Source organism: Onychostruthus taczanowskii, unplaced genomic scaffold (genome assembly GCF_017590055.1).
Source record: "Onychostruthus taczanowskii isolate IOZ18803 unplaced genomic scaffold, ASM1759005v1 scaffold9, whole genome shotgun sequence".
In the NCBI taxonomy this organism is placed as follows: domain Eukaryota; kingdom Metazoa; phylum Chordata; class Aves; order Passeriformes; family Passeridae; genus Onychostruthus; species Onychostruthus taczanowskii.
The window spans coordinates 7,105,441-7,128,138 of NW_024506993.1; the positions used below are offsets into that span (position 1 = coordinate 7,105,441).

Consider the following 22,698-nt stretch of genomic DNA (forward strand, 5'->3'; position numbering starts at 1 on the left):
GCAGCTCTACGTCTTCGTCATGCGCTGCATCGCCTACCCCTTCAACGCCAAGCAGCCCACCGACATGGCCCGCCGGCAGCAGAAGGTACCGGCCGTGCGCTGCCCTGCCCTGCCGGCCAGGCTCTGCCTCTCCTCTCCATCACCCACCCACCTTTGGCTGCTCCATGCCTGCCCCTGCCATCCACCCACCCGCCTGCCCCCTTCTCACCCACCCGCTGTTGAGTTGCCCCTGTGCACGCTCCTCTGGGTACCCCTCTGTCCGCATCCCTGCCCGCTCCTCGCCGCTCCTGCTGCTCCCCGGGCCTGCAGCTCCCCGGGCACCCCAAGGGCACTCCCGGCACAGGGCACCTTGGGCCCACGTGGTGCGCTTCGCTGGCAGCAGCCCTGCCTGGGGGCTCGGGGGAGCCCCCTGACCCCTTGTCACCCTCCGTGCTGCTCCCCGACATGGTCTCCCACACACAGCCGGCGCGGTGACATACATCGTTGCTTTTAGTTACGCAACGTCGGGGTTCGGGAAGTTTGGGATGTTGGCCATGTAAAGGTTGTCGAAAGGAGAGAAATGGGTTATATTGCTGGAAAGCACCAGGCACGTGCTGTTGCCTCCTGCAAAGGGACTCCACAACTCCATGCTTACTGCAAAGTTTGCTTAACTGGGAGTGCTGGCGCTGACTTGGGGAGTTGCTGAGTCTCGTTTCAACTTCTTGTGAGTGTTTCTGTTTGGCAAGCTCCCCAAGACCAGCTTCCCAGGAAATGCATCAGCAGAGGTTTGCAATGAAGTCTTTGCCACAGTCCTGACTCGTCCTCCCACAGTGTCACCACAGCAGGGCCGTGTGCTGCTCCAGGCAGGAGCGCTTCACCTGGGCTCCCTATCTCCAGGAGCTGTCTTGGAGCTTGTTTCTCCTCTGAGGCACAAGCTCATGGGCCAGGGCAGAAATTAAGTTTCTTCTGGATCTGGACACAGGCATCTTTCAGTCAAAAGTAGCCAACTATTTCCCTGTGGCAGCCAGAGTTCAGTCTGTGATGTAATGTAGCTCTCTGAAACAGCTGGCTGATTTTTTGTCACCATTTTCGGATGAGTTTCTTAGACTGCAGTTTTAGCCTTGGTACTGTTCTGTGTTCACAAATGACCTTTACAATTCAGGCAGACTCCTGGATGTATTGATGCAAACGACATTCAGTTCTGCTACACCACAGGACTATTATTAGTCATTGCAACATACGGAGGTAGGAAAGTGTATCTGTACTGTATCATGTAGTTTAAAGGCAATATAGGACAATCTGTTGCTGGAAGCTTGAATGATCTGCTTTTGTTTGCTGAGCAAAGTACATAGCTGAAATTATAGCCAGGTTTGGAGTTTCTTTTGTCTGTCCTTTTTGCCTACAATGCTTTTCGTCAGATTGTGAATTTACAAAGTCGTTTTGGCTTTTGTTTGCCGTGCAACTTCTTTGTGTTAGAGAAAGATGATGAAACTTACATTATTATTAGTTAGTTTCACTGAAATAAAACAAAGTAAGTCCTGCAACTGTTTCTCACATAAAAGTGAACTGAAGATGAAACTTACATTGTTGTTAGTTTCACTGAAATAAAACCAACTAAGTCTTGTTTCTCACATAAAAGTGAACTGAAATTGACAAGTAGTTTATTCAAAGGAGTATGAAGCATCTTAGCAGTTCAGAGAAGAGTGGCTGGGAAGGACAGTTTATAGTCCCTGAAATCAAAATAGTGCACTATGAAAGGACAAGTGAAGGGAGAGGAAAGGTGAGGAATTAAGTGCAGGTGAAACAAAGAAATTAGGAGTAATGAGAAAAATTACAAAATGGCAGTAATATTCAGGGCTTTGTGGAAGTTACACAGGATCTTGGAAGGAAATAATCCATTCTCTATAAAATGAAGAACATAGGGAAACATTTCTGGCTTATTAACATAGCTGAAATAGGTGTGTCTTGGGGGCTGACCCTCTTCCCTCAAACTTAGCAGTGAAATGGAATTGAGAAAGCTAAATTTGATAACACATGTCAAATGATAACACAAGTCATATTGATAACACATGTCAATTTGAATTTACCCTTTAAAAGGTGAATTAATGCTGTTTTTTTTTGTTTGTTTGTTTTCTCTATATCCCTATATTCAGTTGTCATGCTGCGAGTAGATCCTTGCCTTTTTTTTTTTTTTTTTTTTTTTTTTTTGCCACAACTCCTGTTGAATTAAATTAAAGGACTACCAGAGCCTGGAGTTTGCTGGTGAACTTCATGTGCTCCTCTGGTTTGCTTTCATAACACATCCCTCTGAGAAAGTCCCTTCCTTCTCTGGCTGGAGGGAGACCAGAGGGATTTGATCCCTCTTGAGCATCTAGCTTCAGTTGCAGTGTATTGGTTGGGTTTTCAGTAGTGATGAAAGTGTCATGTGCTCACGAATCACTAGAGTGGAGCAAATGCATTTTGCTTCTTAGGAGAAAGGTGAAAGAAAACTGGATTTTGGTCCTGCTCTAGTGGGGGCTCTTGGATCAGTTTGCTCATCGGTAGAGGAGGGATAAACTGCTTCCTTTCCCATGTGCCATTTGCCTCTCCACCCTCACAGTCTGCAGTTTGCCAGAGAGTTGTTTCATCCTTGAAGAAACAGGGAGCAGAATATCCCCAAGTACTGGTTTTTGCCATCTCCATGCTGGTGTGCAGGACCATGCTCCCTCCTTTCCCAGTGGTGCTGGACAAAGAGGCTGCTGCTTGATCCAGTGCACGTGCAGGGCCCTGGAGATGCCAGGGCCTGACCCTGCCCATCTGCCCACTGCAGTCACTGCCCATGTGTGCCACAGGGTGTCTGGGAGCCACTGGGGCCTTACCCAGGTGAGGGGACCTGGCTTCATGCCAGGCTGCTCAGGCCCCACACCCATGTCAGGGAGGTGCCATCACAGAGGTGTCTGGGCAGAGCTGTGCAGCAGTGAGTGCTGGGGACCTGTCCCCAGCTCTGCTCAGCAGGTTCCACCCAGTGCTGGAAGGAGAAGGATGAGGTTTGGCTCACCTGGCTCACAGCTCTCCCTTGTAGAATGGGCAATGCTGTGATCCTGAGCACAGCCCAGGCAGGTGACCATGGCTTTGCAGGTGAGGCAGTGAAGCTGTTGCCCTGCAGAGTGGTTTCCTGTCTGGGTTATCTGATAACAGCCAGCCCACCCCCACCACAGCTGGAGGACCACAGTTGAGATGGACTGTGTCGCAGTCAGCCCCTGCCAGGCTCCCAGAGCACAGACAGCTTCTGGTAATTTCACCTTCATTGTAATTTTCTCAGATAAGAAAGTGTTGATTTTGTTGTGGCCGCAGCACTGAAATTCTTGCCTGGGCTGTAGATCCCTGTGTGCCTCCCCTGAGGTGTGTAATCCTCCCTCCCTGATCCTGCAGTGCTGCTGTGTCAGAGCTGGCTGGTGCCCCAGGGGCTGGGAACACACCGGCACAGCGGGCACCAGTTGTGCAGCCACACACACACGTGTAGTGCTCCGGAGCTGGAAAATGCACCCATGAACCACCGTGAAATAAAGGGAACTGTGTAGTTAAGGTGCTGTTGCACCACAAAGGTAATTACCTGCTGTTTGAAAAATTAGAATGTATATGAGAGCAAAGAGCGCAGCGGTAACGTGTGAATGGATGGCGTAGCTGAGTACTTACTGCATGTGGGCATGACAGCACTGCTTGTTTACACCAGCAGTAAACTCTGTGTTTCAGATTTTCAGATGAATTTAAGCAGATGCCACTCAGAACTGGTATTTTTCTGATCCTGACACCCCAGAAATTTCAGCAACAGAGAAAAAACTGGTTTTTACATGAGTGTGCTCAGGTCTACACCTCTGCTTTGGGTTTATTTTGATGTTTATGGGGTAAGGCTCCACTTGAGTAACTACACATCTGTGATGTCTACCTGTAAGTTCTTCTATTTACATCTCACTAGCAGTATTTCCTAAGGAAAAAGAAAAAAGGCTTATTAGATACCTGCCTGTGTTATCTTTACTTCCCACTTACATTTCTTTTTTAAGCCACCACTGAATTCCAGGCACATTTGAGATGCAGACAATGGTCTGCAAGATACTTATCCCTGTAAGGCTTGGTGAAAATAGGGAGATTTTATTTTTATCTTCTACCCCAGATGGGAGGAAGGTGCAGTGTGTGGGCAGCCATTACTAGACACTGGGGAATCTGAGCAAGAGACCAACTGAATGTGGAGGAAAAACCTCCCATCAGAGCTTACAATATTGCTGGATATGGAAGGCTCTGGCCTTATGATGCAGCTCAGGAGGAAAGTGGCTGTGCCAGCTCCATGGCTCTCAGAACAACGTGTTTTATTACTGCAGATGGCACTGAGCTTGGTAATTGTGTGCCCAGGATGTGTGTGGTCTTTTCTCTAGATCATGCTGGTTTGTTGGAAGTAGAGTTGAGACGACCAGCCATGCTTGGTGCCTCTTCCCACTTGATTCCAGCTGTCTGAAGCCTTTGGGAAGACAGCTCAGCCAGCATCTAGGGATGTTGGACAAGGTGTGTGTCTGTAGTGATGCAAACCAAGCATCCTTGGATGTGGGTAGTACCTCTTGCTAAAAATCTCTGCAGCATGGCAGTCAAAAGGCACAGCACAGCCCTGGAATTGGTGTTTGCTCCTTCAAAACAGCATAAATTGAAAACACTTGGGAAAGGGGGAGCAGGAAGAACTTTTTAGGAGATAAAATGTGGAGAGCACATTGGGTCAGACATTGTTGCAGCTGTGGTTGCCATTGTCTGTTTTGCTTCCTGCAGAACAAGGCAGGCAGGAGAGTAAATCAGTTCCCAGTGGGATAAATGCAGGATGAAAAAAGTTCCAGATTTGTTGCAGATTACCAGGGCTACTCGTGGGAGAAGTGGCTCATGATTTGGGTCCCTGTGTAAGCCTGTGGGATGACGTCAGGTGCATTAGCAAAATTCTCAGTCAAAATCAGCAAAGCGCTTAAGCTTGTGCTTTGCTGAATGGTGATTGATTTAAGCACAGTGCTTAATGCAGAAGAGGTGTGAGGGGTCAGAAACTGTCAATTGGTTACAATGCATCTTAAAATACTGAATTCCTGCCATTTCAGCAGGCACACAGATGCTACAACGGTTAGGACATAGGAAAGCTAGTGCAGCTTTCCAAATAACCACATCTTCCTTATCATGGGTTGGATTGTTACTCTCATGCCACACTTACACAAGTTCTCTCATAAAAGCACCAGCACATTGTTCTTCTGGGACAGACTGAACTCAGGTGGTGTTGGGGCTTGTTTTAGTAGTTTTCTGCTGAAGAAATTTGTTTTTGTGGTCAGATTCTGCTCTGCTGGTCCCAAGAAACCCTTGGAGAATTTTGGTTTTCTCAGCTCTGCAGGGCAGGAGAGGTAAAGACAATACTCTGCTTGTTTTCTGTCTGTCCCTCAGTTGCTGTCTAGTGCTGTTTAAGAAGTAGCTGCAATGTCCAGGCAGCTCTCAAGCATGAGCTGTACCTCATACACAGCTCTGTAGTTGCAGCAAAGCTTTCAGGATAATTATTAGTGCTATGCCTATACAAACCTGGAAGAGTAGTTAGGGGCTGGCTTCACCACTTAGATGGCTCAATGTGTGCACAGGCCACTGCCAACATCAAATGAGAGCTGTGTGTGTGGCTGGACTCTTGGCTGGGGCTGTGCCCAGCTCTGTGCCAACCCTGAAGTGAAGGTGAGCCTGCTTGCAGAGCATCATCATGGCACGGAATGTCTGGCACATCTGTACTGCTTAGCAGTGTGGAGTGCAGAATGTGATTACTGTACTCAAGTTGTCTGGAATCTGCAGAAAACAGTTGTTTTCAGTTAAAACACTTATAATTTATTTTGCCAGTGCCTTATCTTAATTTAATTCTAGGAGATATTAAATATTTGTCATACTTTGGCTATTTATATACTTGCAGTTTATTGGATTGTGAAGTGGGTAATTAAATAGGCTGTGAGCTTGGTCTTTGGCTGTTGTAAAACTTTGCAGTTCCTGATCCATAGCCTGACATTTCAATTTTTGTGGGTGGCAACTCTTGGGCCAGAGATGCTACTAACTAAGAGTGGAGAAGACTTATCTGATCATGCAGCTCCGAGCCCTGCTACAGCCCATTGTTTCAAAAGGTGTAATTTATAGCCTTGCTTTGCATAGTCTAGACACTCTCCCTGAAGCACTTTGCCTCTTGCACAACTTGTAATTTTTTCTGCTGAATGGTGAGTCACTTGTTCTCCATTTACCTATGTGGAAAGTGGTCGGCAAGTCATCTCCCTATGCAATTTTTTGTTAGCTAGAGAAATATTTAATTTGTTTTTAGTTTATTTAGCAGTAGCAGCACAGTCATCACAGCTCTGCTAATAGTAGTGTATATATACAAACCCCAGAGCTAGTGCCAGTGCTGTAGTCCAGAGTGGTACAAGGTAAACATCCTATTTCTGTTTCATGATGTAAACTTGATCAGCATGTTAAGACCAATCAATACAGTATGATCAATAAAGCCGTTGCTTGGAGAGTGTTGATGTGAATCCAGCTAGTGGCTTCAGCAGTACCAGGGTTACACCCCCAAAATGATCTGTAGAAATCAGATATTTTAATGTGTCTTTGATCATTAAGACTAATTAAAACAGTAGAGTTCCCTTAAAACAGGAAAGGGACTTTCCCTGGTGATGAGCAGCTCTTCTCCATTTGTTACCCAGGAGGGTGGCTGGGGTTTGATGGATGGCCCCTCAAAGGTCTTCCCTTCCTGGAAATAGAACAGGGTGAGATCCAAGGGAAGGTGCCACCTTCCTGCCCAGCTCTTTTAGAGCATGCTGCAGGCATGGCAGGACAATGAGAATTGTCCCCTCACCTTGGATGCTCCTTATGCAGGTGGCCAGTGGGTCAGAATTGGGCTACCCTTCTTGGAGGGCATGCTCCAAGGTCCAGGAGTAGGGTCCAGCTGCCTCTTTATGAGGGTGGTGAGAGGAGATGTGAGGGATGGAAGGTTCCTGGGGAGTTGCCCTGTGTCATTACCTTGGAGGTACTGACAAAAATACACAGAGCACCCTAGCCTGGCACTTGCTTAGGAAGAAGTTATTTGTGGGTACAGGATATTTGGATTACTTCCATCAGGTTTTCCTCTGAATTGTGTGGGCTTCATTTTTAAAACAGGACATAAAGTGCAGTTGCTGAGTGTTTGATGTTAACCTTTTGAAATTGTTGTTTGAAAAGGTGCTTTTAGTGATAATATTTGGTATTGTTTGTCTGTGATTCAGGCTGATAAAGTCAGACATTTTCTAGAATTTAAACACCTGAGTCAAAGTGTCATGCAAATATTTATTCATCTTGGGGTAAGTCGTGCTGTGTTTGTAATTGTCATAGTTCAAAACCTGTCTGTCTGCTTCACAGTAAGGTTGGGAGCTTGGACTTTTAGTAGTGTCTCCCCATACCTAAATGTTAATATTTGATGAAGAAACTTAATGAAATCTAGATTTAGTCATGTTTTTTAGTGACTGAGCTGTGGTGTTTATCTTTGGGGATTGGCAATGCAATGTGCACATCTTGAAGGAACCTCACTGACTTTGGTAGGACTTTGGGCTGATGCCACAGTGCATTTGTGTAATACCCTGACAAACAGGGTTGATGGGCTGATGGTCCAGCACTGCCCATTTGTGATCTCGTGTGCTAAATTAGGGTGACATTCACACAAGGGCAGGGTGCTTTCAGACTTTCTGAAATGAAGAATCTTCAAATCTAGCTTTGTCTGTAAACCCTCTGCAGACCACATTCTGCTCCCTTTTTGGGGTGGGATTTAGATCTACACTTGATGATTTAGGTTTAGCATTTATGAACTGGATCTGATCCTGTACAAGCATGGAGCAGAGTGACCCTGTCCCTGCAAGTCTATCACTTGCTGCATATCTTCAGCCAGGTGAAGAATTTTGGAGGGAAATAATTCAATAAACTTTCTGGCAGTGGAAAAGAAGTACTTGTTTAGGGTGTTGTTGTTGCCTGAGGCACTTCTGCAGGAGAAAGAGGCCTCGTATCCAGAGCAGCTGCAGCACTGCAGTGTGCACAGGCTCAGTTCAGTCTCTTGAAGCAGGGATAAAAGAGGGTGGTTTGGCTCCCAGTTTCCTGTCTTGCACAGGGGAGGACAGTAATAGGGAGGAAATGCTGTTTTCCCGGCACACATCTTGAGGAGCTACTGATAGAAGACGCTATTTGTTAATAATTGTCCTCTTGAAACAGTCTCACAGGTTGCCTTGTAAAGAGCAGTGTCTGCTCTAGCATTTGAATTTGATTTCTAGCATTTGCATTTGATCCTGAGAACCCACTGAGCTGGAGAGGATGGCAGTGGGAGTTTGCAGATTCTGTAACTTTGTAGCAGCCACTGATGCCTGTCGCAGTGTGCTTTCAATCGATGAGGTTTGCAGGGCTGGCTGGCTCCTCTGGGATGCCATTCTCCCTTTCCTGGGGAATTTAAGTTACCAAGGCACGTGATGCTAAGTTGGTGTTGACCTGAGGTGCAGAAGGCTTCAATCCTGTTGAAGGGTTTTACTGCTTTCAGCACCCCAACATGTGGGTTGCTGCACAACCCAGATGTTTTTCCCCACCTCCACGTCGCAGGGGAGCAGCCCCATGCTTTCCTCAGAGCCCCTCAGAGAGGGACAGTGATTTGCCTTTGCTGGTAGGGACGTGGTGTGTGCATGAGGGTCATTTCAGAGCCTGGAGTGTCACAGCCAACATACAGAATCTGGTTGGCACTGGAGAGGACAAGGTGCCTGGCTTCTGGCATCCTGGTGAGATAAAGGGACTTGGCTGTTAGAGGGGAAAATAGACCAGTACGCCTAAATACAGCTCCGTGCTCAGTGATGTTGGTTGTACAAAAAGGCACCCACCCATCCCATTTCCAGCTGGTTCTTTGCTTGGAAATTAACTCTTATCCCAAGAAGTGATTTGAGGGAGCCCTGTCCAGCCAGTTGGCCAAGTGAACCTAAATACTGCAGAGACACTTTGGGAAGAAATTTCTGGGCTTGCTTTGGCCAGCCTTGACGTGTGGATGGTACAAGTGGCTGTGAAAGAGAGAAGCTGCTCCGTGAGCAGCCAGCCAGATGCAACCTGTGTTCCACTCAGTGCTCTCCTCAGGTGTCCCTGTTCCTGTCTGATGGGTGTGGGCTGGGAAGGAAGGAGCATTTAGTTATGTTTTAGACACAGAAAATATGGCATGATTTGGGAACCATTAGTTGCAGTCATCCAGAAATTCTGTTGGACTGTTGCTGATGCTGTAGTTTCTGCAGTTTTTGTAGGGACTGTAGTTGTTGCAAGGAAGTGGTTTCACTTTGCCTGATGTGCTGTTGCAGGGGGGTCAGCTCCTCCCACACCTCAGCAGCAGAGAATTTAGGCAGCTGGAAGGTGATGTGGGTATCACATAAGCAAAACATCAAACAAAACATAATTTTCTTCTTAGATGCCAAATACTTTTTCCTAATTCAGCAAGAGGGTACGAATGCTTTGCATGTTGCATGTGACGAGTTTGCTTTTATTGTCACCACCTTCCTTCCTTCCTTCCTTCCTTCCTTCCTTCCTTCCTTCCTTCCTTCCTTCCTTCCTTCCTTCCTTCCAGACTGCTCCCATTCTTCTTGCAAGCAGAGATGACAGACTCGTCTCTGCCTCAGGAGGAAGCTAATGGGGTGACGCAGCAGGAGCCAGCTGCCTTGCTACCTGCGTGGTGACAGTGCAAGGGGGAAGGAAGGCCACAACCAGCACTTCTTCAGCCACAGGCCAGGCTGCAAGACCTGTGCACGCTGCAAAAACCAGCACTGTGCCTCCCACCCTGACTCTGCCCTCTGCCAGTGAGACCTCTATGCAGAAGCCATCTGCTGCTGTTGTCTGGGGATGTTCTGAGCTGCATGGGGTTGGTTTTTGGTGCATAGCAAAGAGCTAGCTGGAGTTAGGACTGCAGAGATTTTGTGTGTGCTCAGTCATTCTCGAGGGCAGAGCAGCTCCCAACGTGAATTGATGCCGATACTCTGCGATGGGAAAGAACAGGGAGCTGGGAAGGGCATGAGGGAGTTTGGATTTAGGAAGTTTCACCTTTGCCTCCTCTCTTTATCAGGTGTTTGGTGCTTTAGTCTGTGAACTTTCCTCCTCTGGAAGGGTACCTGTGAAGGAGCTGGGGCAGGGAGGAGGGATTGCTGGTAGTTCTCAGGTGTGGCTGTGTTTTCCTTTTCCATCTCCCATTTGCTCTGCATCAGATATGCCCAGGGCTATGCAGAGATGATGGGGAATAATACTCTTCTAGCCTCTAGCTTTTTCAAGAGAGAGCTGGTATCCTGAAAAGACTTGAGCTGATCATGCAGTGGTGGATTACGTTAGTCAAGGCTCTGTCTGGTATGATTTCTATTTGTTTATGGGCTCCTGGTCTTCAATGGTACCTTCTACACTCAAAGATGTTGCTTGTAATTCTGCAAAGACTGTCATGGGTTTTATCTACTCCAAGGGCCACTTCTTTCCCAGAATCTCTCATAACACATTCCCGCACAGCCTGAGCCACATGCCCAGCAGGGAGAAGGGCAGTTGTTGCACTTGTTCCAGCCTAACTGGTGTAGGGAGGGAAGGTTGGGCAGGAATGGCATCAGAGTGCCTGTTTTTTAAACTGTGAGCTGGCTGCTTGTACCAGATACATGAGTGTGCATGGCTGAGCCACGGGCATCCCCTCAAGGGCTATGCCAGCCTGGGGATGGGAGTATGAGCAGAGCAGAGTGGTGGAGCATGCCTGAGGCACAGGTAGGGAACAGAAGCAATATGCCAGTGGCAGGATGGAGGATGGAGGAAGTGAATTTGACACTGGAATTACACTTTTAAACTTCTGATTTTGCTTGTTTTTAAGTGCTGTTACAAGTGCATGTGCTTGTGCAAAGGTTATGAACTGAGCAGGATGGGGTCTCCATGGGCATTGTTAGATTTTTCCATCAGTAGTGAAAGCCACTGAAGTGCCTGGACTCCTGTTCTGGCTGGTATAAAATGGATGTTTCCTTCTAAGGCTGCATGGCATCCCTGCTGCTGAACTTTTATTTGGAGTTCCTCAAACTATGACCTCTGAAGCCTCTGTGGCATAGCTCCTGCTTGGTACATATTTCATGCAGCAGGATGTGAGTGATAGAAATTCTTCCTGTAATTTCATCTCTCCGTAAACTCCCTTTTCTCAGCTTCTGTTGCAGGCCAAAATATTCCTTTCTGCACAGAAGTCACCCCAAAAATGAATCAGATCCTGCTGAGCAGGACAGTCTTCCCACCATCTATTTATAGTGCATGCAATTACCCTCCATGCATCTCGGAATTCTAATTGCCTTTTTATTGCTGTTTGTAGTGTGTTAAAGGTTTTTGAATGCTCATGCCTTGTGTTCTCATTAGCTCTATTTATTCCTCCTTTGGCTCCCTTCCTCAACCTCATCAAATTTAGCATCTTCATGCCTTCAGGGCTTTGGACAGCTCTGCCACTTCTGACTTCTCTCATGTCCTTGCCTGTGTTGCTGCTCCAGATGCTTTGTGTTCCCCAGTCTCATTCTGACGTGCTCTTGGGACCTGTCTCCTGGAGGGGGGCTCTGTGCCTGCTGTGATACCCTGCCAGCGATCCCTTTGCTGGCCAGGGTGGCTCAGGGAAGCTCCCTCAGTGCCTCTGAGGCAGCTGTCCTGCATCAAACAGAGCTGTTTAACGCGGTGAGGCTGCCCCGGCAGTTAGGGGCAAGTACATGATTTCCAAATGGGGAGCAATGGTCAAAAGTCTGGGGAACAGCTGCTAATAGGGACTGGGAGTTGGTAAGCCAGGTGAGAGGCAGGTGCTGTGGCCGGGGATCCCCTGCATGGATTTATTTTGTCAGGGTGGCTCCAGAGCTGTTGTGTCACCAGTGGTGCCCTTGTGACAAGGCCCTTCTCTAAAGCCACAGTCTCTTGGGCTCGGGGCACAACTGTAATCACTGAGATTGCTTTTTTTAGAGCTTCATGTGTATCTTGTACCAGTTTTCACCTGATGGGCTTGTGCAGCACCTGGCACCCTGGTGGGTCACTGGGAACAAGCAGTAGCCTGTGTTTGTCTCCTATAGTTTCTTGAGTGCAAAGTCCTTTATAAAGTTGTTTGCTTTATGTTTTAGCCTTGTTGTGTGGCATTTCCATGGCTCAGATTAATTTAATTATCCCCTGGGGTGCTTGCTTGCTCACAGTTGTCCAGGACTTTATTGCCCTCCTCTTGTCTATTGAGGAGCCCACACAAATCTGAATCATCAGTAAATGTAATCACGGTGTTTGATGTTTGTTCTTCCAAGTCCGTGATATATACAATGAATGAAACTGGTCTTAATACCCATCTGTGCCTCCCCTTTCAGCACTTCTTATGTTCCCACATGCTTATTTGCTGTGTACAGCCCTGCCAGCATTCATACTGACCAGAGGAATTAATGTTTTATGTAAAATTGTATCAAAATTGTACCTTCTCACCCTGTAGGTAATTTATGGCCGGAGCTTGCTATCAGCAACTTTAGCATGTCTGCTGAGCACAGTGTCTGCTCAGGGAGGGTTGAGCTCAGTAGCCTGCAGTGCTCTGTGGGTTGGGGCTGAGTTCGGGTGAGTGCTCTGTGCTGCCAGCCAGCATTCAGTGTCCCTGCCTGCGGCTGGTCTCAGCCTCCGACATGGTGGCACTTGTGCCATGGGCTGTGCAGCGTTACTCTGGGCTGGCATCCTCATCTGTGGGCTCTGGCTGAGTGTGAGGGTTCATTAGCCAACAAGAGAATTACTGAACTGGAACTGCCTGGAGCTCCTTGGTCTCAGCGGGAGTTTGCTGTTTCAGGTTCCTCGTGAAAGGTGAAAGCAAAGGCAGAGCTTGGCAGTTTGGGCACTGACTGGGACTTGAGTTTGAGCCAGGTTACAGGCTCAGCTCTCTGCTCACTTCTTCACAGACTCACACAATTATCCAGATCTTTCTCAAGGTGGTGAAAATATTACTCCTTCCTCCATAGAGCACTGGAAGACAGAGCTTGTGAGATGCTGAGTGAATTGCTTGGTGCAGGATGCAGGTCTGGGGGAGCACTGGGGCTCGGTGAAAGTAGCTGTGCTGTAGCTCAGACACACTCAGACACTGAGCACCAGGGGCTGCCCCTTCCGTGACTTGCTGTGTCCTCCAAGCAGCTTTTGCAGCTGCTCCCTCTTAAAATAAGACAGTTAATAGTCTTGCATAATTCATACTTACAACTTGTACACATTTGGTGATAGAAGGAGCCGATGTTTCATTTACACACATGGGGCTTCATATAGATCTTAACAGCTCTGTGCACAACAGCCGTGCACCCTTTCCTGCTGTTTGTGTATGGGCAGGTGGACAGCAGGCTGCCTGCCATTTCCATAGGCAGGGCAGTGCCTGGCTTGCCTGCAGCCTGCTCCTCTGACATTTCCTGAGCTTGTCACGCGTGCTGCCCTCCTTCAGGAGGGAGAATTGCAGTGTAATGCAGAAGCAGAACAAGAAAACCTTCATTCTTACTGCTCTCAAAACCCAACTGCTGTATAAAAGGGAGGCAGTCTGGACTCCTGAGCCTAGTTTTTCATTGCTGGGAGTCTGTGGAGCGAGACTCTGCTCCAGATGGGCTCTCTGGGTTTGCATATGGATGTGCTCTGGCTGTCCTTGCTTGGGGCGCTTTCGATGCACAACGCGGCCTTCAGATGTTTGTGCTCTGGTGAAGGCTCAGGCTTCAGGGACAACCAACTGTGACTAGCAGGACATGGGCATTTCAACTCGTGTAGCAGCTCAGCTGCCCTCTGTTAAAGCCCACACATTCAGGAGAAGAGTGAGACCTCTGATTCTTTCCTCTCAGCCAAAGGCATAAGAGCCAGTGGCCAGCCAGGAGCAGCTGCCTTGCTGTTTGGGTGCTGCAGGTTTGGGAGGGAGTTACAGCTGCTCCAGCAGTGTGGCAAACCATCTCCATTTATCTTTGGTGTTATGCCTCAGTGATGTCAGAGGGTCTCTTTACATTGCATATATATTCAGACTAAGCAAATCACAGTAGTTTTCCTATTAAAATTTAATGATGAAATATGACACTTATAAGTGATTTCTTTTATTTTTTTCTTTAGCCAGTTGTTTCATTTGCTGTATAACCCTCATTCTAGTGGTAATAATCTTTCCTTGCAGTGACTCAGGGGAATGGATGTGCCTTTTGAATTTGGTTTTTTTTTTTTTTTTACCTAGACAGATTCTTCATTGTAATTTGTTGGGGTTTTTGGGGTTTTTTTGGGGTTTTTTTTACAGCTCTGATTACTTGCTTTGCAATGCTGTGACCTATATTCAAGGTGAAACTTGTGATAAATATTTGCTTTGGGGAGAGAGGAACAACCATGCTTTTGAGAAGATTAAGGCCTGTCAGGCAGAAATCCTCATTTCAATTAGACATCAAAATGCAAATCATCCAGACTTCAAAGTATGTCAAGGTGAGAGCAGAAAGGATTTTAATACATTCTGAAATTAAGTTGAAATCCTTGAGCACTTTAATTGTTCTTGGTTAGTTACACTGTCTAGGAATGGTGTGGGGGTAAGTCACAGCTGTGCAAGGAAGCCCTTCAAAGATATATTTAGTCCCAGGATTTCAGGGTCTAGAGGAGGGATTTGCTCACCTGGATGCTTGGGAGATTTTGCTGTGTTTGAAAGGATGAATGGCAGAGCCTGAGCAGTGGGAATACTGAATTTTTTTTTCAATTTCTGCTTGAAGAGATTAGCTATGGTTTTATGAAATGTAAATGAAATTCCTACTCTTCATTCTCTTTTTCTTGTATTCTGACTTCTCAAACAAACAATTTAATGAAAAAATTGGAGGTAGGAATCAGCAAAAAAGCTAACTTGTCCCTGTTGAAACCATGGGTACAAGGTCGTAACTGTTTATGTAACAAATCTCGGGATTCAAAAAATGTCCTTGGTGTTGTCTTCTGCAATTTTTCAGAGGTGTTTATGGGGTCACAGTACTACTTTGCACCAAAAATTTTAGCCATACACTGTAATTGTACATTGTGCACCTCTTTGTACCCAGTTTGAATGTATCACACTTTGTAGGTATGACACAGAATCTTAATGACAAAATAGCAAAAATGCAAATTATACATCTTATTTTAAAAAATAATTATGTTAGCATGTAGACTCTGAACTAGAAAAACTTCTGTAGACAGAAAAACTCTGTAACTGTCTGTGTTCTGGACCTTGTGTGAAGAGCATTTGCAGCCACCTCACATCACCCCCTTCCCAAGGGAGTCAAGCAGCCAGTGAGTCCCCGTGGCTGGCAGATCTCCCTGGGCCCCGTGGGCTGGGGCTCTTTTTGCAAGGCAGATCTGGGCATTGCACTTGGGAGTTGCTGGGCCTTGGTAACTCAGCAGAGGTGAAAAGGGCTACAAACAGGGAGGCAGAGGCAAAGAAACAACCTCCTGCATCATGCGGGCTGCTGCTGAATCACGATTTATGCTCTTTCTGTACCTGCTGACTTGATGCATGGAAATAGGGTACCTCTATTTTTAGTTCTTACCTTGTGCATTCAGGCACATGCACGCTGAAATTATACTTTTTGTGATGGGAGCAGTTTCTTGCCTACACAGGGAAAGTGTTTCGGAGTTGTGGCACATTAATGATCCCCAGTTTCTTCCCTTCCTAAAATCAACTGCACAAAGAGAGAGTGAGGGAGAGCTGCTTGCTCTCTGTAGTAGTACAGGATGCCCTGAGTGCCTTGAAGCTGCTGCTGCAATCAATGCCATCCAGACATGGTCCTGCCCCACTGCCTTTCTGGCAGCAGAATTACAGCTGCCAAATTTTATTCCATACCCTGCTGGCTTCCTTTACCCTCTCCTTTAGAGCTTATTTGATACCTAAATAGGATTTATCAACTATTGCAGCAGGACCACAGTGTTTTGGTTTGTTGCTGTCAGTTTTTAATCTGTGATTTATTTTGCCCCTGTTGATGCTAGTGGAGCAATATTCAGCTCTATCAGCAGAGGAAAAGGTCCCAAGATGAAACCAGCACATTTGTTTTGGCAGGAGTTGTGTGTTGGCTGTTACCTGCTGCTGCATTAATTGTGCTGTGAAAACAGGCACCGCTTTTGAAGTAATTTAGATATAAATTACCTATGTGAGCTGGGACATTGAGGTGAGGGAAAGCAGTGGCTTGTTGGTACCAAAAAGTGACTTTTTTCATTGGGGATAAGATCTGGTTTATTTTGCTTCTGCTGCAGGAAGCCAGTGGTTACTGGTGGAACATTCCAGTGAAAACAAAGCTTTCTCATTCTAGTGTGTTGGGATTGACAGTGGCATTTTGGGAAGAGAAGAAATAAAACGTACTCTGCTTTTAAATGGCTCTGTCATTCATGTAGCAGCAGCTTTGTGACACTGTCTCTCCTCAGCTGCTACGACTTCAGATGCTGAGATTCCCCAGAGCTGATGAGATTATTTGGCTCTCTGACGTTCTTTAGAAAATGCATTATTCCTTCCCTGGTATCCTCCTGGTGCACAGGGTGCTGGTGCCTACCACCAGAAAACCTAGGAGTGAGTGCTGCTGCTGCTAAAATGAGTAAAATCGTGCATACAGTGACAGCAAACTGGTCCAAGTACTGTGTCCCATGTAAGACGTGAAAAAAGGCTTGTGAGGATTTTGCCTTAAATTCCTGTGTCCAAAACCTTAATGTTGTACTTGGCAACCATGAGGTTCTTCCAACTGCCCTCTGTGGTTTGCTCTCAGGAGAAGGTAGCAGGGGAATAGCTGCTGCTCTTGAATACTGGGGGAAGTTTGGCATCAGCCAGGTGAGAATTGTGCCTTTGACCTGAAGTCTCTGTAGCTTTGGTTTCTGGAATGTCTGGATGCTAAACTGTCATCTCCCAGCAGGTCTCTTAAACCACTTGCAGCAGATCCTGTGGCAGCCTTGCTTTCCTTAGCAAGCTTATTCAGAGTCTCAGTATCCAGAAATTAGTGTTGCCTCCAAATTCAGATCCATTTCTTAAATTACCTTTTACTGTGCTGTGAGAGTTTGGTCTGGCCAGCAAGAATGACTTAGTGATTCTGGTACTCACTGTGGCCCAGTGATGCCTGATGTCTTTTGGGTCCTTTGCTGCCCTTCATCCTTACAGAGCCTTGGCACCCACATCCAGGAGAGAATGGTGTCCTTGTGAAACCCTTGCTGGTCCAGTTTGTGTCCTTGTTTCAGGGATATCAGGAATGAAGCAGTCACTTGCATCACTGCAGAGTAATTTTCTGCCTCTGGAGCCACACATAGAGCTGCAGCACGTTCACTCCTCGCTGCACACACAGCCCCAGCTTTTCCTGGTGTGAAAAGCCTGCTGAATTGTTTTAAAATGTCACAGCAGGAAAGAGCTTTATTTCTCATACTCCATCATTTATGTCAGCCCAATTTATGAGCTGTTTGCCAGAAGCATGTGCACGGGTGTAAATACATTGGCTTTACATGGACCTGTTTTCTGCATGTTTGTGGCTGCCCTGCTGAGGGGCATCACCAGCCCGTGCTGGAAAACTCCTGTGGCAAAAGAGAGAAGAAAGGGAAGAGAAAAACTGAGGAGAGGTGGGAGAAAGGTGCTCCTCTTGAAGTAGAAACACCATTTACTTCTCCTTCACCTCCCTACAAAGAGACAAAGAGGTCCTTTGGACTGTGCAAGGACACTTCCCTCAGTAGACGGGAAAAAGGTAGAGCAAGGGCTACCCAAGAGTAACTGTTTAGAGGTAGATCCATGGTACCTCTTGGGTTTAGGGGGAGAAATGCTGAAGGTTGGGCACTTTTTTTCTGAACTTCAAACTGGACTGCAAATATTTTCTCCCCAAATATGTTTAAAGCTAAGCCTCATGAGGCTGAAATGGTGTGCAAGCAGCCCCATCTCTCCCCAAGGCTTAAATTTTCAGGATTGTTCAGAGATTTGCAAATTAGAAAGGTGCTGAAACCAGTTGCCTTGAGCTTCAGTGGAAAATCATTTGATGGTATGTGGCATCTTGCAGATTAGCTCCCAGGCACCATCCCCTGTTGGTGGTACTTTTCCATCCCTGATGCTGTCTGTGGCCAGAGCTCTCTGCTTGGCTTATAGCCACACTCTTTAAGGCACAGAGAAACCAAGGCAGGGGGAAGAGGCTGAGCACAACCTGTGCAGAGAAGGTGCTCCCAAATCCATGCTGGCTGCCAGCTCTTTCTTCACTGTGCCCAGGGAGATGCCAGTGACTGTGCCAGCGATGCTGGGTGTGGGGTATGGGATGTCTCTAAAGGCACCTGAGCAGAGCCATGTGCCTGCCTTGCCTCTCTGCTCTCTAATTGCTGTCTCGGTGCTTCCTATCTGCATCCAGTAAGCAAGCTGCTGGATAGTTAATTACTGCTCTGGTCTGAGTGCTGTATTATAGTCCATTCTGTCAATACTAATTGTTTTATAGAAATATGAAGTACCTCTTCCCCTTTCCTCCAAGGACTTTGAGATGCAATGTGGGCTTTAATGATATCATTCTCCCTTCTGTCCACTGTGAGCAGGAAAGTATCTCCCATTTTCAGTGTGCACTTAGGGCTATGTGTTGGAGAGGCACGAGCACTCTGCTTTTGGGGTCTGTTCCTGTGCCTTTCCAAAAAAGCTCTTTCCTTGCCCTGGTACCTTTGGTGCTGTTTATTTATAACTAATCAATTGCAACCCAAGATCAGAACTATAATTATCAATTGTCCTGATGAATTCAGGCAATGCTTCACTACATTGTTCCCTTCCAGGGTGGGGTTTTTTCTTCTTGCTTTTCAGCCTTTGGTTTAATAAATAGGTGTGAAAGAATAAGTAAATTAAGTAGGGGTTTTAGGTGGGTATCTACTGAGTGTGCACACAGTAGTGTGTAAGGATAGAACATAAGGAAAATTCCCCCTTTCAAACATGAAAATTGTCAGCTCTTGGCATTCACCCACTTATATCTCCATGTACTTGCACTGAACCAGGTGGTCAAGGTGGGCAACCACTGGTGATGGCTCTTTGCAGCAGGATTTATAACTTTAAATGTATTTTTATTATTGCCCTGGAGTAAACACCAAATAAACCCACATTCATTCATAAGTAAGGAAAAGTAAATTTAAATGTGCCCCACCTGTGTTGAGCTTCAGGTATGTTTGTAGTGACTAATGTTTTGGGGCTGTGCTTTGGTTCTCTTTGCCTCACTGGAGGTTTTGTTGTTAGCTTTTAATCATTAGCAGCATTGCACAGAGCAGGATGAATTCCCAGGTGAGCACCTGTGATCTGTGCTCTCTGTCATGCAGAGATGAAACAGGAGAGCAGGGAAGAGCTCTCTGCCTGGCTGTGGGAAAGGCCCTGCCACTGGGATGCTCCAGACCTGATCCTGACTGCTTTCTGTACCTACAACTTCCTGCAGAAACCTCAAAAATGAGATATGGGTGTGCCTGAGGGTGCTGGTGTGATTTTAACAGAGATATGGAGGATTTGTTGGCAGAAGGATCAATGGCAGAGTCCTGTTCCCAGTGGAGTGTGGAGGATGAGAAGTGTTTGAGCCCTTCACTACAGGGCACCTTCTGCTCAGCACGTGCCTCTGTGTGGCTCAAGGTGCACATCCTGGCACTCAGATCAGGGCTTCATCTGCTGTCAGCTGGTTACACCAAGCAAAAGGAGGATGGCTGGATGGAACGGTTGATGGTATTCCTCTGTCTTCCCAGGGGATTCACAGAGCAGACCATACTTAATTAGACTTGCTTTTATACTTAATTAGAGTCGCTTTCAGAAAACAGTGCAACTTCTCGTGCTATCAGCGCTTTTCAATGGCCAACATGGGAGGGCAGGCAGCATGGAGGAATTGCAGACCCACAGGGCCAGAAATACTCAGACTGAGAGGCAGGACTGCTGATCCATGAGCTGAATGGTGCAGAATGACTGCTGGCTACTCCCACAGGCATGGCACAGTGCTGGACTGCTGGACATGCTCAGTGCATCCTTGTCAGGCTGAGGAATCCTTGTTGAAGGTCTGAAACTGCTGTACCCAGGCTGAGATTACATGGCTGTCAGTGCAAGCTGTGAACTGGGAGGTGACAAAGCTTTTTCTTTAGAGGAGAGGTTTTTTTGCACATTGTGTGGGATTTATAAACAAAACTTACTCCAATACAGGCTGAATCTTTCCTGTAGTCTATTAAAATAGAGAGGGACAGGAGGCAACAGTTAGCCTTTTAGACTTAATCTCTGTCTTCTTCATCATCTGTATTGAGCTCTGAGGGTGTTTGTGAACAGAAATTTATTGTTTGGCTTGGAGTTCCTGTCTCAGCTGAGCACTCTCAGTGCTTTCTCTGCTGTTGTTCTCCACAAACATTCAGTGAAGTTTGATGTGCTGCTGATGTCATCTGCAGGACGTTCTGTTCTGTGGTTTTAAAATGCATCCCAATTTCAAACCTGCTCCATTGGGCTTAAGAAAGCCTGTGCTGGTGCCCTTGCTGTCACATCACCCAGGCTTGTGGAAGCCTGCATGTTAACTGGCCTCTGAAAACAGTTTCCTGCTTCTCAGCAACAAATGTGATTATGGTTACACTGGGGAATGGAAGCATGAGAAGCCACATTGTTGCATTAAAGGTCAAGTTGAGTTGATTTTTAATCCTTTGATAGCAGCAGCCTTCTCTCTTTTACACATGTGACTTCATGTGTGTCTGCCAAGGCATAGGCAGGAGCTTAGAGATTGAGGACCAGGTATGCCAGGCTTTGCTTTTCTGCTTAATTTTCTGGGGAAAAGAGGCAGTAACATCTTGGCTCTTAGTTGTTTTTTTAAGAGAAGAGCCTGGTGCTGCTGTCTCAGTGGTACCCAGCGGTGCTGCTCTGTGCCTGCCGTCAGTGGGCCTGGGGAGCCGCAGCGCTGTGTGCAGCCCCACTCTGGGTGGGAGTGGTGGCACCTTGCTCTGTGAGACCAGCACCTGCAAACCACAGGCTCCACTGGGAGTGGGGCCAGTTTCCAGGATATGCCTGCTTGGGGCCTGTGGCATGAGGATGTATATTTTGGGAGGGTGTGGGATCCCATGTTCCAGGGTGAGTGAGCTCCCACACATGTACCCAGGGATATGCAGCAGCTCGGGATGTCACTGATGATGTTTGTCACATTAATATTCGTCTCCTGTGTTTGCAAATCTTGGCGTGAGCTGCAGATTCTTCTGTTAGTATTTTGGGGCAATTTCCTTCAGTTCCTGATTAAAATGCATGTGTTTTTCCTAATTTAAAAACATCATCTGTATCAAAAAGCTAATGATCACAATACCTGGCTTCCTTTTCCCCAACAAAGATGACAGCAGTGATATAAATCATTCTGTTGCTGATTGTAAAATTGCTACCTTCAGGCACGTCTTTATTTTAGGGTTGGGTTTTTTGGCTGCCACAATTTACAAGAGAAAGACAGTTAGAAATTTTCTCCTTTTAATATGTAGTTTTCACAACTCTCGAGTCTCTTTATCATGTCAAACTGCTTTGGCTGCCAGGCTGGAAAAAGCACAAGATTAAAGTGCCTTTTTTTTTTTTTTTTCCAAGCATGCAGCTGTGCATACAAGTATATGGTGTCTTTCCTGACGTAAGATAAAGTCATAAAGATTTCCTGGTGGGCTTTTGCATTGCTCTGCTATTGTGCTGCTTGCTGCAGTAGACAGTGAATGTTCTTTCCTTGAGACTTTTTTCTTGTCTGATTTGAGCCTCAGTTATCTTCCTCTGGTTCCTGGCATGGTTGTTGTGGGACCACAAACCTTCCTAGCTCTGACGTGCATCCGCTCCAACATGTGCAGAGTCCTGCTGAGAATTTGGATTTTAGTTGCTAGTTTTTGAAGTGAAATCTTAAAGGGATTTTAATGCAGCATTATATGGAAACACCAAGATTTGTTTGTTTTATTGCTGCGTTAGTTTGGGTTTTTTTTTTATTTTAGGTGGGTTTTTTTTTTCCTCCCACCTCTGCGGAGAGATGTAAATGCCTGTCTAGAGAAGTCAGGAGCTGCAGAGACTATCTGAAATGCCACCACCATTTGACCACCTCCCAGATGGCCGAGCTCTGTGCTTGGTGGATGACGACAGCAAACCCTATGAAGGGTAGTGCTTGTATTTAATTCTGCATTACAATCCCTTTAATCTAGGATTATATCCAGTTGTTTTCTTCATGCAGGGTGTATGCTGTCAGATAAAAGCAGTAGCATCTGGTAGGAGAAAAATTGCTTCAAACAGGGGCTGGAAACCTTGAGTATCAGCAGGTGCTTTTATCAGAAGCATAAACCTATCTCACAAAAACTGCCCAGGCAGGTGCAGGGGCTGACAGGACCCTCCAGCTCTGATAGATTAAGACCCTGGGAAGGCAACTGGTTGCAAATGAAACAGTAATTGCTTTCCCCTCACTGAATGAAATCTTCTCTGAGGCGATTACACAGATTAAAGCTTCCCACTGCAATGTACCAGAATAAATATAGCTTGTGCCTCTTGCGGGGGCTGCTGCAGAGCAGCACTGGCTGCAGGATGCCTCTTGTGAGGTATGGCAGGGCAGCTGGAGTGAAGGGGAGAAATCTTGTAAAAATAGGGCTGCAAGGACCTAGGCTATCTGAACATCTTCCTCTCTTAAAGCTGGATTGAGCATGCCCAGGTTGTTCCTGGTGGCACTTGTCCAGCTGGTCCCGCTGGGGATGTGGGGACCTGAGTTCCTGGGTCAGCTCCTCCTGTGCATCTGC

The 22,698-nt window shown here is 46.6% G+C and overlaps 1 protein-coding gene across 2 annotated transcripts in view; it reads left to right on the top strand.

Moving 5' to 3' along the window:
- Window positions 1-4: 4 nt before the first annotated feature.
- The window catches only part of CADPS (calcium dependent secretion activator), a 206,163-nt gene continuing 183,469 nt past the window's right edge, over window positions 5-22,698 (top strand). For both annotated transcript variants that reach the window (XM_041425708.1, XM_041425710.1), the window contains exon 1: window positions 5-85. In XM_041425708.1, the coding sequence (XP_041281642.1) occupies window positions 20-85 (66 nt within the window). In that variant the 5' untranslated portion in view covers window positions 5-19. The remainder of the gene's footprint in view (window positions 86-22,698) is intronic.